The sequence below is a fragment of the Dermacentor albipictus genome, unplaced genomic scaffold (assembly GCF_038994185.2).
Source record: "Dermacentor albipictus isolate Rhodes 1998 colony unplaced genomic scaffold, USDA_Dalb.pri_finalv2 scaffold_11, whole genome shotgun sequence".
NCBI classification, from domain to species: Eukaryota; Metazoa; Arthropoda; class Arachnida; order Ixodida; family Ixodidae; genus Dermacentor; species Dermacentor albipictus.
Window position 1 is genome coordinate 3612220 of NW_027225565.1, and position 18597 is coordinate 3630816.

The following is an 18597-nucleotide window of genomic DNA, read 5'->3' on the forward strand; positions in this document are numbered from 1 at the left end:
GCGCGGCGCGCTGATCACCGCCGCGAAGAAACCATCAGGGTACACGCACACACAAAAGATTCAAACGGTTCACCACGGCTCGTATCACGCCGCTTCGCAATGCGGAACGGAGCGTTAGCACCTAAAAAGATAACGCTAAAAGTAAGGAAATCCGAAGATGACCGTACACAGTTGACTGAGCGAGGTAAATTTTAAGTCCTCAAGCGCCCGCGTTGCAATCCGTGAAGTCCCCGCAAAGATGGCGGCGAGCGCCCATCGCCTCTTTTAGTCGTCTGCTAGCCAGAGAACTTCCAGAGAGCAGCCAGACCAAAATCGTCCTGGCAGGCTCTGGCAGTCCGCGGGTAGCCAGAACCGTCCAGCCCGACGAACGCCCGGCGGAAGTGCGTCGCGCGGTGGGCGGAGCAAACCGAGAAAGACGAAGACGCTCTGGCAGCCCGCGGGTAGCCACACTCATAAAACGGTTGCACCCTTTGGAGTGTACATTTGTCCCACAACAATAATCGTCATCTGCCTAGCTTGCGTTTCCTTCCTTGAAAACTCGGCGCTCGCTACTTTCCTGTCGAGAATGCTGCGTCACACTGATAACGCGCATGCCGTTCGTGACTGGGAAGTACCGGGCTCGCAGCGTTAAAGAAAGGAAACGCGGGCAAGACAGATGACGATTATCGTTGTGGGACAAGATACGCCCCAAAGGGTGTAAATTTTTCTAAGAGTGCAGAAGTAGAAAATCGAAGAAGCCCATTGTTGTGTGGCAGATATACACCCCAAAGGGTGCAAACTTTCTTTACACTCCTAAAACGGTTGCACCCTCTGGGGTGTATATTTGTCCCACAACGATAATAGTCATCTGCCTTGCTTGCGTTTCCTTTTCTGAAAACTCGGCGCCCGCTACTTTCCTGTCGAGAATGCTGCGTCACACTGATAAGGCGCATGCCGTTCGTGACTGGAAAGTACCGGCTCGCAGCGTTAAAGAAAGGAAACGCAAGACGGATGACGATTATCGTTCTGTGACAAAAGGGTGTAATTTCGCTTAGGAGTGTACTACCTGACGTGTGACGCAAGCGTCTATATTTGGAAAGACGGCAGCCGCGATAAGCAAAGTTTGGGAGGGTTCCCTCCCAGACGGCGTTGCTTAAAAAAAGAAAGGGGGGGGGGACTGTTAAGAATGGCGAGCTACAAGGCAAAATTGCCACCCGATTACGACAAGGGGGGCAAGACGCGCATTCCGCACCCTCTCCGTCACTGCAGCTAGGAGGCGTTTGAAGAAGCGGCCTTTGTGCTGAAATCCGCCGCCTTCCACCAGCCCCATCGTCATTGGGACGGAACGAGTTCGGTGTGTGAACAATGGTTCCAGAGTTCCCCAACGCGGAGCTGATTTGACACGCATGGACAAGCTGCCGCGGGAACGACGTATTTTGGTGCTTCTCACGCTTCGGCGTGACGCAAAACAACGAGCTACCCTCGATCGGCACCGATACTTCCCGGAACGGCACCCCTCCAACGCCGTCGTTTGGGCATCGGAATGTGTGTGCCTTTGTGTCTGTAAACTGATCTGCAGAGCAGCGGCGAGTTGGTGATGAGTAAACGAACAGTCGCCGCCTCGTATGGCCGGCGGATCGAGTGTATAAAAACTGTGGTTGTGCGAATGCTGAACGCACTTCTCTTGAACAGTCATGTTAGACTGAGTCACTTCTCTCATGCAGTCATGTTGCACTGATACTCTTTTTCTCAAGCAGTCATGTTAGACTGATTTGATTTCTGTAAATAAACCCTTCTCCTCGTTCTCGATGAGAAACAGTTCTTCACTTCATCAACGATCTCAGCGTAAATAAGTTGGACGACGGCATGGGCCAGCTACCTTCGAATTCATGCCGTACTCCAATCTTGGCAAAGGACCACGGACGATGGGATTGAGCCCCCAATCCTGACAGGACGTGACACAGTAGTAGCAAACAGGACCTCTAGACAGGGTAAGAAGGGAAAGAAGGGGCTCGGTTTTTGTTAATCATGATCACATAAAGCCAACAGACAATGAAGACAAGTAAAGCGTCGGGGAAACTTACTGTGGTTTAAGTGGCCGCACTGATAGCCGTCATCGTAGCACAACTGGTAACGCAACGCACGCGTAATGCGGAGGTTGTGGGCTCGGACTCCCACCGGCGACAAGTTATATTTTCGTCCACTTTTATTTCTCCTTTCTTCATTATTTTCTACATTCCAATTTAATCAACAGTTAATTTCCCCGTAAGTTTTGCTTGGCTTCATTGTCTGTTGGCTTTATGTGCTCATGACCCCCTGTACATATGGCTCGCAAAGGCCAACGGGTGCGTCCCCCGTATTTTGATTGCAGTTTCAAGAAAGCGCAAAAATAGCCTCTGCCGTCGCGTTATTAGCACAACTTAAAGCAAGCGTATTTACGAACTTGCGCAAACTTTTTTACGGCGAAGCTGTATATGGCTAGCCAATTCATTTATCCGTCTGTCACCTGTATGCCGAAAACTCCGGTGCAAACCCATGAGCATGCGCGTAAAAAATAAAGAAAGAAATGCGCGCGATTGGCTGCGCCAGTAGTGACGCCGCTGTTCTCCGTCGCAGCAGAGCTAGCGCACAGTAGTTTTTTCTGCGGCTCCGAAAAGGGTATGCCACGCGTCATACTTACTCCTGAGGAGCAGGCAACTTTCGATCAGTAACGCCGCGAGCAGAACCGGGAACAAGCTCGATTACGCCATGCCGATGTTGCAGCCCGGACACAAGAACAGGCTCGTGCAGCCGAGCGCAAGCAGCAACAGCGCACAGAGGATCGGTAGCCTGCCAAGCTGTCGTTTAATGAACCTTCGGGATTTACCCAGTGGTAAACACCGGGACCGCATGTTTCAGCTTCGCTGGTTAACCATCTGTACGGAGGGCTTGGGAGGTGATTTTTTATGTTTTAGAGATAAGCGAAAGGAGTTTGACAGAAAAGAATGCACAGAGCTACCCAGCCTCGAGGGGGGTGGGTGGGGCTCTCTCCAGCGCATTGTCTGCACGAAAGCGAAGAAGCCATGGTGAATTTTATACAATAAGCACGCACTTTCAAAACTAAAAAAAATGCAATTAAGACGCAAAGGGTGCGATGTGAATTACATTTTTTTATCGTTCTCTCAGCGAAGACTGCAAGGCTCGAGTGGGACCCAAGATCAAAGCGACAAGCAAACTATATAGTTGAAACAGAACCGCGCGGTTTTCACGGGGACTACTAGCAGGGAGAAACGACACGGACGACTACCTGCAGGTAGTCACGTAGACACGGACTAGCAGGGACGACCCTGCTAGTCCCCGTGAAAACCGCGCTGTTCTGTTTCAAATGTGTCTTACCAACTCGCCCAAACGTCTGTTTTAAACTATGTAGATCACGAGTTAATTGACAAAATAGTCGAAGAACCGACCACAAAGGAATCGGGGACACGTTTCTACGCAGAGTAAACATCCAGGAGGCAAAACGGCAACGTGCCCCACTGTGTTGCGAACACTGGAATGGGGAAGCTGGGCAAAGCACGCGGTGAATGAATGGCAAACCCCTGTCTCGGCCGGTTCGCTGGCCTCTGCCTGAAACGGGCATATATATCCACATCTAAATCTCGGGCGCGTGTTCGCAAGCAGCAAGTCGTGCCGGCAGGAACAACAACACTATGCACACACGTACCGCTGAACATGCACGCGCAGGCACGAGGTCGTTCAGAATGCTCGCCACGGACCCCCCCCCCCCTTTTTTTTTTAACTCTCGCCGCCTGGAACATCGAGTACCGCTCCGGAGCTATGCAGAGATAAAAAAATTAAGAAACGGACCGCAACGTCTTTCTCCTCTGCTAAATCGCTTCGCAGCCTCCCAACGCTTCACCCCCCTCCACCTTTTTATCTAGTCACAGGATTGCAACCTTGGAGAATGCGGAGGACGGCGCGCATCTCGTCTCTGTGGAATCGCCGGTGCCATGAAACAGCTTTCGGCGAAGAGCGCCTACGAGGCATCAACGTTTACCGCGAGGGAATGGCACAACCCGCGAAATGCTAACAAGACAGAAGTTCACAGGAATACGGAGGCTCGGGGCGACCAACACCAGGGTGCCTCGATGTCCTCGTCCACCGCTCAGCATGCGAGGAGGATATCGGGGCACCCTAATCAATAGTGGACGAAAAAAGGGAAGCCGCCGGAGTCAATGTTACGCCAAGGGAACTTGTGGGGCTTGTCCTCCGTGAGACGAAAGTCAAACGCTGGCTCAAGCGGAATGCTTTGCTCGACCACTGTTGATCAACCCGCAAGATGGCAGCACGAGCAATGTGTAAAGACAAGACGTGAAGAAAAGAAAGAAAGCACTTGGAACCAAATCAGTGTCCTTCCATACATTGGCAGAAAAAAAAATAGCTAAAAAAGAAGAGAGAGAGAAAAAAATAGCTAGAAAAGAAGAGAGAGAGAAAGAAAATAGCTAAAAAAGAACAGAGAGAGAAAAAAAAAAGAACAGTACATTGTGTGCTGGGGATCAAGACATCTCGGATTCACCTTAAACGTACCGTGTCTTCGATTCAGCGCAAACCTGCAGCACACTAATCGCGTGCACAAATCAAATGAAAAAAAAAAGGCAGAGGCTGGAAAAACAAGATGTTTGGTATGTGGCTCTTGCACGAAACAAGAATTAAAAAGGCTGGAATGGGGTGACAATGATAACTGTGTCCTGATAAGCCTCTCCACCACTGCGTTGCGACATTTAACATTGCACAATTACGTCACAGTGATTCAGTCCGGAGAGTGCCAACGTCGGCTGAAACTGAATTTTCCGTATACCCCGCTGTCTCGCGCAAGAAAAACGCAGTTCTGTGCAGGACCGATTTTTTTTTTTTTTTCCAAGGCGACGACGCCTCTTCGTTGCGTTTACAAAAACCTATCTGCAACACCGCGGAAAAAAAAAAAGTTGCGCAGCGTTGCGACTTGGGGTACGATGAGCCGGGAGACTTGGGGTATAGGCGCAGAACGAAGGATACTTTATGCCTTACAGCATTCATAGCTGCCAATAGCGACGTCACCCGCGTCGCATTCCTTCTCTTTGGCAAGCAATAAGTTCTTGATGGTTGGTGACCCTTCCCCGTTTCACGTTGAGCTAGGCATTTTCGAGTAATTACCGCTGTCATTAACGCGAGTCAACCGCCTTGCGTTTTAGGTGTGCACCCGCAGCATGCAGGGAAGCTCAAGTAACCGCGATGAATGCTCGCTCGAAGATGTGTGGAACAGGAGCAGCAAACACTCTTCAAAGAGACTATATATAGGACCCTTCATTTTTCGGGGAAAGCCCGATAATTTAAGATTTTTTGCACCCGGCCGAGCGCGTTTAATAACAATCGGGTTACATCTGATTTTTCTCTTTTGCCCTTTCGTGAAGGGTAAGAAAAAATGCAGGTGTTACAAATTTGCAAACACGTCGAGTGAACAGATGGTCAAGGTGCATCTAAAATTATGAGGTTTTACGTGCCAAAATCCCGATCTAATGATGAGGCACGCCGTAGTGGGGGATCCCGGAAGTTTGGACCACGTTCTTTAACGTGCACCTAAATCTAAGTACACGGGTCTTTTCGCCACCATCGAAATGCGGCCGCCGCGGCCGGTATTCGATCCCGCGGCCTCGCGCTTAGCAGCCCAACACCATAGCCACTAAGCAACCACGGCGTGTCAGGTCAAGGCAAATCATATCAACATGTTGAGAGAGCGTTTTCCCAATTAAGGTGCGTTAAATGCTAAAAATGCAAATGCACGCAAATGAGGGCTCCCAAGATAAGGGAAAAAACCCTTTTGCTAAGCATGTCCATGTGCACTACTATTTGTGCTTTTTTTCTCCTACGTTAGTGTGCAAAAAAGAAAGTAAACAAGGGATTGTCTAGCACATGAGTGAGTGAGTAAAACGTTACTACACAGGCGGCTCTCTGGCCTAGGGAGGGGGAATACTGGCAGGATAGATAAAATATATAATAATAATAATTATAATAATAAAAATCATAACAAAAAAATGTCTAGTAGCGGTCTTGCAGCTTGGCTTCGCACTTAAGGTGCCACAATGACAATAACGTTCGCCTCACGTCAGCCTGGGAGGCCGGCCTAATCCAAGTCCTTCAGACTGCGGACGATGAGCCCTCTGTGTTTTTTTACGCGTCTCTTCGAGGCCGTGGCATTCTCACAGCAAGTGGTGCAGACCCGGGTGCGCTCCCACGTTGGATGATTTAACAAGTGACAGTATGGTGTTCTACAGGCAAGTGCGGCGGAGGAAGTTGATTCGTCCCGCCGAAGCGCGCCCTTCTCGGCGGCGTTTCTGGCGTTCCATGTTCGCCCTGACGTGGCCCTCCACCTGGCCAGCACAGCCTCCGCGAGGGCTGCTCCCGTCCCGACCTTGTGGATCAGGACCCGAGCGCCGCGAGGAAGTCCCTCGGGGGGGACGGCGTGTGTCGTGCGGCACCCTTGCCAGAACCCACTTGGCCGCGAACTTTCCCTTCGCATCCCGTACAACAGGGACACATTCCGCTGGAGCAGGCTCGCTCGCCGCGCCGTTGCCGACACTGGCCGCGTGCCCCGGCACCGCGCGCTACTCAGCCCCGTGAGACCGACGAACATCCGACGCAGCTTCTTTTACTGAACGGTAATCCCATGTACCAAACCCGTGGGGGGTCCTGAAAGCGATTTCGAGGCCTTTGTTAAGAACGGCCAGCTGCAGTGCAAGTTTGCCACCCACTTACGACTATGGCGGCAACATTCCGGGAGCGTCGCCGCCAACTTCTAGCCACAGCGTGACTAAATCGACTTTGTGACGGAATGAGTTCGGCGGGCCAACTATTGCTCCCAAACTTTCCAACGCGCTACCCGGAACGGCTCCGAGTTCTACGGGGCCCCTCTGACGTCGGCTCCGGACCGTCGCACGTGTGTGCATTTGTGTGTGTAGACCGTCCTGCGGGGAGGCGGCTAGTTTGCGACGACGAAACGAACGTTCGCATCACCTTGTATCGGGGGAGGACCGAGTGTTTAAAAACCGCTGTTGTGCGGCTGCTCAGGACACTCTCTCTCAAGCAGTCATGTTAGACTGATGCACTTTCTCAAACAGTCATGTTAGACTGATATAAATACTGTAAATAAACCCATATTCCTCGTCCTCGATGAGAAGCTGTCCTTCCCTTCATCAACGTCCTCAGCGTGGTTAAGTTGGACGACGGCATGGGCCAGCTACCTTCTAATTCATGCCCGACTCCAATCTTGACAACGGATCACGAGCGATGGGATTGAGCCCCCAATCCTGACACCTTCTATACTGTGTGTGTGTTTTAATTTAAAAAAAAACATGTAAATAATGCCTGTCAACGAAGACTGTGTGCGCGTTTTAGTCCCATGGCTTACGAGCCGCTATGCTTTATTATACGTTCCTTTGGGCTGCCAAACAACAACCCCGATTTCTCGCCGGTTTTCCTCTTTAAAACATAACACACAATCTTTACCTCACAACTTTATAATATAAATAACACGTACAAATACGAACGACGAATGAAAGCGCAAAGTGCACCAACTAACCTACTCGCATTTTCCGGCGTTGCGGTATCACCAACCGCAGCAAAACGATGAGCTATTCTCTGAAACCCCTCTCTTCGCCATTCAAGCCATTACAGCGATATCATGATCGTAATTTTTATGGCGGCACGTTGCGGGTTCTCCCGTTATTAAATATAGAAGGCCATACCATCGCATACGGCTTGTTTGGACGCTTCAGCAGCGGAGCACACGTACACCAAGTGATCGGCAAAAAGAATAGGAACCACAGTTTCCCCCTGCCTGCGGTAACGTACGTTCTCGATCAATCCCTTTCGGGAACGCTTTCACCCTTGTCGACCGCAACGTTCAGCACGACGCCTCATCTGAGCGATCGACGAACGTCTTGTCCCGGCGCTCAGTCAGCCAATCAACGCGCATATACGCTGGAAGTGGTATCCCCTAAAGTGATCGGTCGAGATACGGCCACTGGTAAAGTTTACCACATGTTGGATGCCCATATAAGGGCGTAAACGAACGCGCTCGCGATCATAATAGATACAGTGGGGAAAGAGAGAGAGACGGTCGGCAACCGTTTTGCGGATGTCACTTTAAATGCTATAATATCAACTTACCCGTTCAAGCAACTGGTATACAGTCGGCACCACACAACCACTGTGCGCAGACATTGTATCGAGCTCGGCTAGCAACGGGAAAAGTTATCGGTTTCCAGTATCCGAGAAAACAGTGCAGCTGTCACCCCCTCTCTCGAACTGCGCTTTCCCCGATTGTCATCGATCTAACAACAACAACAACAACAACAACAACAATAATAATCTTCAAAGTAAGCGTGCGTTGCATCTGCGTGCCAGCGCACCTAAGATACGAAGCATGGACCTGCAGGGTCCGCTGACGAAAGCACGCAATGCACTGTGAATGAATTGCGAGCGAAAGCATTCGCTACCGCCATATTTCGCAAAAGGCTGACAAGAAGAACCCACCCACCAAGAAGAACAACCCACCTGCGGCAAGTTGTTTTTTCACCCACTTTCATTTCAATTATTTGTTTCTTTATTTCGTTTATTAAGCACAGGTAATTTCCCCTATGTTGTCCTTGGTGTCAGTTTTTGTTGGCTTCTTATAACATGACTAATAAAAATCGGGGTCCTCGGTTAACCCCCTTTCTTCTCGTTTAATACTACATGTGGCACATAGCACAATTCGAGTTCATGAGCTGGTCTGCTAGAAGAGGCGAACATTACTTGCCCCCAAAAATTGCAATGCATAATCGACTAATTAAAAAAAAATCACTACTGAAGTTTTTAACTAATTACCTTATGGCACATATTGCAATTAAATCCACAAGGCGGATCCCAGTTCCGAGACTGTAATTCTGGAACTTTGCGGACAAATGCATTGGCGTTCCTGTTATTTTTGCACTTCAATGCCTAAAACGAAGTTTTGTTAAGAAAGTAAGTAGAACTACAGTGCATCTTTACAGCAAGTTTGACGGCGCATATATTGTAAATAGTGTCGTCCACACAATTCCTTTCAAGGAGACATGCCTTGCAGTCTCTCCCGCTAGAATTTGTAAGATGCAGTGTGTGCCATAAGGTAATTAGTTAAAAACTAATTTAGTGCAATTTTGTTAATTATGCGATTATGCATTTCAATTTTTTGCGCAATTAATGCCTGCCTCTTCGAGTAGACCAGCTCGCGGACGAGAACTGTGCTACGTGCCTGTGACGGTGCGGCATTATTCGAGTCGGCGAAGGACCGATCAACGGGTTCCAAAGGGTCGTATAGTATTATGTTGAATTCCAATGGCGGAGTCGGAGCAAGCTTTTCTGCTCGTTTCGGAGCAAGTTTGTTCCAATGACAGAGTGAGGGCGGGAGTAAGGGGTTCCAATGAGAGAGTCGGAGGGGATTCAAAGCGGGAGTGACTCCGCGGAGCAGACAAAGATGCTCCGCAAAATTGGCGGAGTGGACCGAAACTCTGCGTGACGTATTTCCTTTACCACGATTGTCTGCTGGGAGGCGCCACCGGTCACGACTCGCGAGGAAGCAAAGGCTGCTGCACGCTTGACGAGATATCCATTCCGCAGTTCAAAAAAAAAAAAAAACAACAGGTGAAAGGCGCTGAAGAGACAAGTGACCGGTGCGGCGGTGCTGGGAGCGAACAGCGGAAGGAAATCACAACACGCAAGGTATCCGGTGTAACTCGGCGATAGAAGTTCCGCTTCCGCCTTGCTTCGGCGGTGCAGGCTGTGTTCCACTCGCGGATTTGGAAGAGTTGCTCTGCGCCAAAGTCGAGTGCTCGCTCGCGGAGTCCGTCGGCTGCTCCGACTCCGCCAGTGGAATTCAACATTAGGAACCGACGAGCAAGACAGGTATTGCCAGCCACTTGTGCAAGCGGCCGAAAAAACGTCCGAAGGCAGGTTTATAGATCATTATGTTTTTTATTTATTTCGTTATTTCTTTCTTTTTTTTTGGGGGGGGGGCGCAGACCGTGACGCCCCGACAGCTATTTGTAGGAACCCCTGTGTATTCCCTGCCCCGCGCGTGCATTGAGAAGCTTACTAAGAAGGGGAGGGGGGGGGGGGCGAATACTCCGAAATACGTGGTGTGTCTGTGCAATCCTGTGTCCACGAACTGCTGACGGCGTTGTGTGCTGACAGCGCCGTATGGCCGGCTACCGTCGCTTCTCCTGTGTTTGTGAACGGACAATAGAGGCCCGCACCGGACTCAAGGGTGTGCGTGTGTGTCTGTGTGGTGCAATGCAAGTGCGCCACCTTTAACAGCGAAGGGAATCACCCGTTCCCTCGACTCTGTCCTTGGGAGGAGCCGTGATACAATTATACGAACTTTATTGGAACGTCGCCAATATCTGCCGTTCCCCGACACAGACAACTAGGGAAGGGCGAAGTTAATTAAACGCACATTTTCGTCCCAGCTGAGCCTACAATCTGCTGAGAAGCGTCAAGCAGCTAGTGCCGTCCAGTATCGCCTGGGCCGCCTTGTCGCGTCTGAACCGCGAGTTACAAGTTGGGGTAAGAGACGACAAACTGACGTCTGCAACAAAGCTCACGGTAGTTCCCCTCAAGTTAGCTCAACCTGCTCGAGGGAAGACGAGGGAAATCCAGCTCAGCAATCGCATCCACCGCAACTAGATCGGCTTGCTAGCGTTCTTCGGGAAAGCTATGCCGCCGACTCCCCGCTTTATGGACTTGCTGCTGTTGCCCGGCCATACGTATGCCATCATTTGTTTCCTTTTGAGCTCTGTTTAGTTGACCACCGTTAAGTATGTCTTGTGTAGTGTTAATTTCTATAGTTACTGTTAACCGTTCGTTGTATTTCTTTTGTCGTAGTCATTGATCTATATTAAGTGCATCACTGCATGTGTCTCAGTGTTCTTGTGTTTCTTTAAATTTGTGTATCGCTGTCAGTCGATAAATATTTTTTTTTCTCTCTTTCTCCCGACTCCGACTCCTTCGCTTGAGTACGAAACGACCAAGCGGCTCGTATACACCGTCGACGACTTCGCGCCGACGGCGAACGGGTGACAAGACGTGACAGACACTGCCACAGATAATTTTTTTAATACTTCTTCAAAAATGTTCGCTGAAACACGTTGTATATCCGCCAGGAATCAATTACATTTTGAAAAACCAGAGGCATCTGCACGAACCGGCATACCGCACAGACAGCACGACGCAAATGGTCGGTTTCCGTGGATGGTTCTACGCACGAGTAAGGCAAGGCCTTAAAGGTGGCTACGACTGTTGTTGTAGGCCGGTACTTCTCTGGCTGCAGTTTTGCGCCCAAATAAATTTGCGCCTAATTTAATTTTGCCCCCATGCAATAAAACGCGACGCCCACGCCACAGACGCGCCCGCGTTCAATCGATGTACTACGTTGGTGTGAATGTTATCTCTACAGACCGCTAAAATCTGGATCACATGGTAAATGATCATGTATTATGACACTATAAACTGATTTGGTTTATTCGAGATGCGAGAGGCGTCGTACTAGAGGACTCCGCGTTAAATTTGGCCACCTGCAGTCCTCATTAAATACTCGAAGCTGCATTTCCACGAAGCTGACCTGAAAGAGGGTATATGTGCTGAGACTACTGACAGCGCGAAACCGCACGAACTACACATGAAAGGTACACACGGACAAGCGCCTTCTGGAGGGTATGTACAACAGCCTCGTGCTGAAGTTGTCTGCTCTCTCCGGGCACCCATGAGGCCGCCAGGTCAAGGCGGACTGCGCATGATTAAATACGCCAGAGAAGGCGCAGAGTAGGCGCCTACGACTCCGTGCTCGCCATGGTCACGGCCGATGGATCAAAGCGCAGCTTGTGGGCTTTGATCCAGCGGCCGTGGTAATGTATACACTACGGGAAAGCAATGACGAGACATCTGCGCCTCGACTGCAACGACCTTTGGCTGTTCGAGGTGCGCTATTTGTGAATTCCTCTATTACATAAAAATCAATGAAGTTAATAAAACTTGTCATGGCGAAATATAACATAGCGGCGAAGACATACTATCGATCGATGGTAGACACGCCCACGGTCAGACGCTTACTGCGATGCACTGGCGAACGCAAAAAAAAACTTATCCCGCATACTCGAGCGCAGGGCGAACGTGCCTACCGTGTTGCGCACGTCCAAGAACGACAAAAAGAAGGGAGAAGGTTAGTCTCGCTTTTTTATGCAGGCGCCGCACTTCGCAAACATTTACCGTCGGGACTATACGCTCCTCCGCGAGCAGTATTAGTGGGAACAACTAAACGTGCCTTCAGACGGTCCCAGGAAGTATATATCTATACGAAGCGTAAATGCGTTCCACGAGATGTACCAAGTGTAGAGCAGGATAGCTATAGCTGGTACATTCACGTTCGAATCCACGTCCAGTTCGAATTTACACGGCGAGTAAGCCTTGCTTGCAAACAAATTCGGCGTTCTCAGTCATACTTCTTTAACGGTTCTTGATGCACGACACGTCGCGACGGCGAGACAGAGATATCTTAACAAGCTGCATCTTATGACATGCACGCATACGGCAGTTAAGTGTGCAGGCTGGTGCTGCGGGTGTTACCGACTTCTCGAATGCTGTGCGTCCATGAACCGCAATGAGCCAGCAACTATTTGCCCCCTTAACCTCCCCTGTGAAAAGACGAAATAAAAAAAAAGGAGAGGGGGGAGGAAGGGCATTGGGTACACCAAGGCACCCGAAAACATCCCGGTACAGTCCGCACACAGACAAGGCTAGAACGCCATCAGTGAAAGGCGGGCTTGCACGAGTGCTGTGTTTTTGGTTTTTGCTCTGTACGAGCTTATATGCAAGAATAACGAGAGATAAAAAAATATCGACTTATGGAGCTTAACCTCCCGAAACTGCACGCGCAGTGGATTATGAGGGACGCTGTAAAGGGAAGAGAGAGGCAAGGGGGAGGGGGGCATTCTGTGGTTTAATTCCGACCTCTAGGGACTCTTTAACGCGCATCCAATGCACGGCACACACGAGCATTTTCGCCTTCTGCCGCAATTGGAATGCGGCCGCTGCGGCTGGAACCCGCGACGTCAAACTCGGCAGCCAAACGCCACTGAGGCACCGTGGCGGGTGGAACGCCCGACCCGCGGCCGCCGAGTCAGCTGCCCGTACCTACAAGGCCTGCGCGCCTCCGCGCTGACGGAAAAAAAGAAAACGTTGCTACCGGCAAACCTTTACAGTGCGCACGTTGGCTGACTGCAGCCTGTGCATTGCGCCTCGCTTAGTCACCGATGCTTTTTCCAACCACCACGTGTCCCGGACGGCCCGCCGCTATGAGCGTGATGAGCAGTAATAAACAAGTTGCACTATGCTGAGTCTGTTTATGCGCGGAGCGCGAGAACGCCGAAGACAACGTCGCGAAAGCAGGCGCGCCGTCTGGGAATCTATTTCCACCTGAAGACCGCTCGTTCTATTTTCTACAATGAATGTTTTCTTTCTTCTTCCACACGCGAGGAAAGACGCCCGCGAGAGCCGCACGCTCGTCATCGCCGCAAGGGTTGATTCACGCTCGCCCATCATTTCCAATCGTGAGCAGCGCAGAGGGGCGGCGTGGGAGCCAGAGGCACGCGCGTTCCAGGCCAGAGAGACGCCGCGCGCCCTTTTCCCCAACCAGACCTCCTCTCTCTGCGCTAGAGCGAGTCTCAGCAATGGGTCGCAACGACAGCGGCACATTCGGGCGCGCCTTTCCATCTCGCTACCCGCGTCATGCAGGAAAGTTGCACCGCCGGAGACGCGCAATGTTTTCGTTTCTGATTGAGGCGATTACAAGTGTCACTGCGCGTCATCACCACATTCCGCATCGTCCGACGTAACCTAACCGCCTGCTCCATAGTTAACCCTATGTATGTACAGCACAGTAGTACAGTGCTAACTTTCGTTTGGTCAAAGTCAATGCCGTTACGCAAAGCGCAGCATGCCTCCGCGAGTGTGAGTGCGTACACAAACGTATGTATCACGATGCCGGGACGCCGAGGTCGCTGCACGGAACGAGCACTGTCAATTAACGTTCAGACCGCTGCGTCAATTTTTCCCGTTGTTTGACAGGTCCGAACGGTACGCTGTGACTTGTGCCGCTCTGACCAGCGCCGATCACATACGCGCGTACTTGATAACTGTTTTAGAAGTGCTGTAGTCGTTGCGGGAACACATCTTGAAAGAGCCGCAAAGACAGCTGACTTTCCTCTTCGCTCTTAAAGGCGTTCGAAACGCGCCTCACGTACCCTTCTTTTGAGCGCATCTTAGGCGAAGAGGGGAAAGAAAAATCAATACATATAGCACATACACCCAACATGTCTTACACACACCGCATATGAGGTTCACACCCAGGATGGGTGTGAGCCGGCGATGAACATATCTACGGTGTTGCAGGTTTCCATCGCGACCGCGCAAAGATAACACCGCCGCGGCTCGCAAAGCAGACGCGCCGGCGCTGCTAAAAAAAAAGAAAGAAAAAAGAAGGGGGGGGTGTAGATGACAGGTCAAGGCGCTTCGCGTGGCATCTACGCACGCCTAGAACCTCCCCCCTGTCGGCACTAAGGCAACGGTCAACGTGTGCCGCCTGCCAGATTACGACGCACGAGCTACAACCGCCTCTGCCGTGGCGGTTGCGAAACGTTTCGCGCTCGAGACGTCGCACGCCTCCTTCGCAAACGTAAACACGGTGCCGAGCAGGTCAGTTTAAGCTCGCCACGATGAACGAGCGCGGAATTTGCGAGGATGACGACGACGAGCTTGGTATTTATCCTCGACTCGCTAAACGCAGCCGGCCGGCCGGCCGACCGGCCTCTCTCGTGGCTTTTTCAAACGGCGTACTCTGACCGCCGTCGCGAACCGCGCCCTTTGTCGGCCGAGTCCGGGCGTGCAATTTCGCGCGGCTGCTTCGGGGCGAGTTGGAGGCGGTGATCGTTGCGGTGACATGCGGCGACAACCAACAAACGCTGGCAGTTTTGCGCCACACGGCGAATGACAGCTGCCGCCGGCGTGTGCGACAGCGCACACATACACGACACAAACAAACGTTGGCTGCGATGCTGCCGCTGGCGAACGTCGTCTGCAGCGGCTTTCTCCGTAGCACTGCGACTCCGGTAGCGGCCGCGGAAGCGCCCAGCTTTCGCGGCCGCCCCGGTTTTGGAAGCAGGCAAAAAGAAAGCGAGATGAACTTGCTTACCTGGACGTACTTCCTCGATTTCGTCCTGTTACGGCGGGGCAAATGCGATAGCAATAGTCCACAGTTCGAAACCTTCACCCTCCAAAACGCCATGTTATGAATGGCACTCCCATTCCATAGATGGCGCGACGTGAGCGACAAACTCTCGATGCCAAGCGCTCTGCCGGAAGTTGCCGTTTTGTCTTCTTTTTTTCTCTTTCATAAAAACATGTAATACAAGTAGCTTAAGATTTAATGTTTATAAGTTAAATGTTATTCTATGTATAACACTTTGAAGGAAATTAACGCTTAGTTTTAAAAACCATGATTCACGCAATCACCCGCGAAATTCAAACGTACACAGCGGCAAAAACAAATTCACACCATTTTGTGTAAAATGTTTCGCGCGTTGTTTTTACCTGCGTGCTCAACTCTGAATGCAAGAATTTTGTCCTGTGCACACATCGCTTTAACGTCGTGTTGTTAGGAGAGAGGGCAATTATGATTTACCGAAGAACTGGGCACATATCTTCCTAACTGTCAGCTGACAGGAAGATATGTGCCCAGAACTTCTGTGAATTAGTTCATAGAAGTTCAGCCCTTCGACTAGATAAAATGTGATCCGACAAAGTTTAGGAAGCCTATATAGAAATTAGTCTAATATGTCCCTACAATTTTACTTCCACGTAGGAACATGACACATTTTATGCGCTGGTAGTACCGAGGGAGCGTTGCAGCATTGTGCATAATGTTTCCACTGCGGCAGCGGCGCCGCAGTGGAAACTTCTTTTAGTGCGCATACATAAAATAAAGAAAATAATTCTTAATGCAAGCATGATGTGAACTCATGCATTTCACACACATATAGGATTTTCGAGCAGACAACAATTCTGTAAATAAATATTACGAAGAAAATTAAATCGATGGTTTGACGACATCTCGTCTAGTGGTGTATTAGATTCCTGTCAAAAGAAAATAATTACAGAACACAGGCGAGAACGTTGCGAGTCCTCGGAAGTTGGTGGTGGGGGTGGTGGTGGTGGTGGTGGATTGTAGCAACAGGCGGGTTCAGCCTGGCGAACAAGGCCGGCAATTGCTCCGCCCGTTCTCCTCGTGCTCCTCGGAAGTTCTCTACAACGTCATTGCTCATAGCCCGGTTTACACTCAAGGACGTAAAATGGGAATAAATAAGTGAAATAAAATTGCAACAATTGACTTGGTGCTTCACACAGCGAGCTCACACATTGTATACGAACCCTTGCGCATACATACGCCTTAGCAATGTTATGCAATTCTCGAAATTATTCATGCTAGTCATACGTTTTCAACGAAAATATATAGAAAGCGTGACAGCGCCTAGCACAACATGCATGATCGATGCTTGGACTGATCGCGATGCCATTTAATCCAACAGGCAGTTGGCGACGGCGCTTCGTTTAACCTAATGATCTGGATTAAATATAGTCTGACCTCAACATATGACACAAGATACGACACGACCGCATTCGGCTATTTTTGTTATGCCCGTTCAGCTGCATTTCCCTTATACTGGATAGTCCCGTATTGCCATCCAGCTGACTAACAAAAGTGAAGAAGGAACAAGTTCTGAACAAAACCAGCAGTGCAGAATTCGACGAAAACGTGCGCTACAGTATGCGGGCAGAGCCTCCGAGATGTTTCCACCAGACGCAATACGTGTGATAAACTTGACTGAAAACTCAATTTGCGGCGTTTTCGAACGCTGTGCAAAGGCGGTATTGCTAGTTAGCAATGGTGCCCTAAGGTACAATGATCAGCGATTCCAATCGGATAATATCCGAACGCGTGGCGGCTGTCACATTTTTGCTTCCTTGGTGTGCGCTAAGTGACTGTGGAAAGAAGGGGGGGGGGGGGGATGCGAATGCGGAACTTATTTTGATGTGGCTCGCTGCATTTCAATATACAACTTAAAATCTAGTAACTGCAAGCAGTGGATCTTCAATTGATGTTATTAAAAACTGCAAAATCTACGAAAGGTTACTTATCAAGTTTACAACTATGTTACTCGGTGACAAACAAAGATACCAAAATCATGTAAACTGTACCCCATAAGACACCGAAAACGAACAAAATATATATTTTACGCACTATAATGGACATATATGCGAGTAGGGCTGTTGCAAAGAATCTCGTAAGCGTTGTAATATTTTCACGTAAGCTGTAAACTAATATATAAAATTTCTTTAAAAGCTCTAACGATGCAGTCTATAGAACCTCGATATCTGTTTCTGGTGCGTTACGGATTTGTAAACTTCGTGGATTCTCGGCAAAGAGCCAAAAAGGTAGTTTTATTCATTATTTTGGCTAACATATTCCTTTTCTAATGAACTCTTGACTGTACGACTTCCACTTTAATTAGAATACCTAACTGATGGCTACAACAGTGGGGAATGCTGCCCAAAACAGAAGGAAAGGAGGCACACACACGAGTACCTGTAGCAATCGCCGGTGTTACGACTACGTTCCTTCCGTGTATTTATGTAGCATTACTTTATTAATTCTTCATTATTCATCAAAGCTGCTGTACAGCAGAGCAACCATACAAATTCATTGCGGTGTCATTACAGTCACGATGCATCACAGGTGAGATCCCTCATGCGCCAGTTACGGTTCCGACACTGAACTTGCATGTTAAACTTATACAATCGTTTACCCATGGTACGCTATTGAAAATGTCGGTAGGTAACTACGGCTTTAAAATTTTCGTTCGTGGCACGGCATTGGCAATGCTGGGAGGTACTACGGCCTCAATGGAAGTATCTTGTGATATGGTATTCGTAATGTTAGTAAATAAGTGCGGGTTCAGAGGTTCTTGGTTGTGGTACGGTATTGGTAACGTTAAGGAGCACTACGGCTTCAAAAGTAGTTTCTTGAGTTACGGCATTCGTAATGCTGGTTGGTAACTATGGCTTCAGTAGTACCGTGTATCATTACAGGAACCTCCTGGCACCAAGACTTTACAGGTTGTTATACCATAATATGACGAGACTTTTTTTTAACAGTGTACCACTGTGCTAGCAATACATCTGCGGAGGAGTGTGGGCGCATTGTCTTGAGGCTGTCGAGCGACTCTATTGCTTGCTTTGCTGTCGACACTTACGGTGCGCTAATCGCTCAGATAATATTTTCTCCGTTAATACCTTCAACCATAAAAATAAGAACTCCAGATTTTAGCAACTCCACCGGCTGTGAACTCATTATTGCGGGAATGAGACAGGAAGAGAGGAGAGGAGAGGAATAGATGACAAAGTACGAGGAAGGAAACTATTTACATATTGTGCGATGAAAACATGAATACAATATAAAAATAAATGCAGCAGCGT

At 49.5% G+C, this 18597-nt stretch overlaps 1 protein-coding gene across 1 annotated transcript in view; it reads right to left on the bottom strand.

The window, feature by feature from the left end:
- The window catches only part of MCU (mitochondrial calcium uniporter), a 524593-nt gene extending 509185 nt beyond the window's left edge, over nucleotides 1-15408 (bottom strand). The window contains exon 1 of the mRNA XM_070528420.1: nucleotides 15257-15408. Coding sequence (XP_070384521.1) covers nucleotides 15257-15349 — 93 coding nt within the window. The 5' untranslated portion in view covers nucleotides 15350-15408. The remainder of the gene's footprint in view (nucleotides 1-15256) is intronic.
- Nucleotides 15409-18597: the final 3189 nt, after the last annotated feature.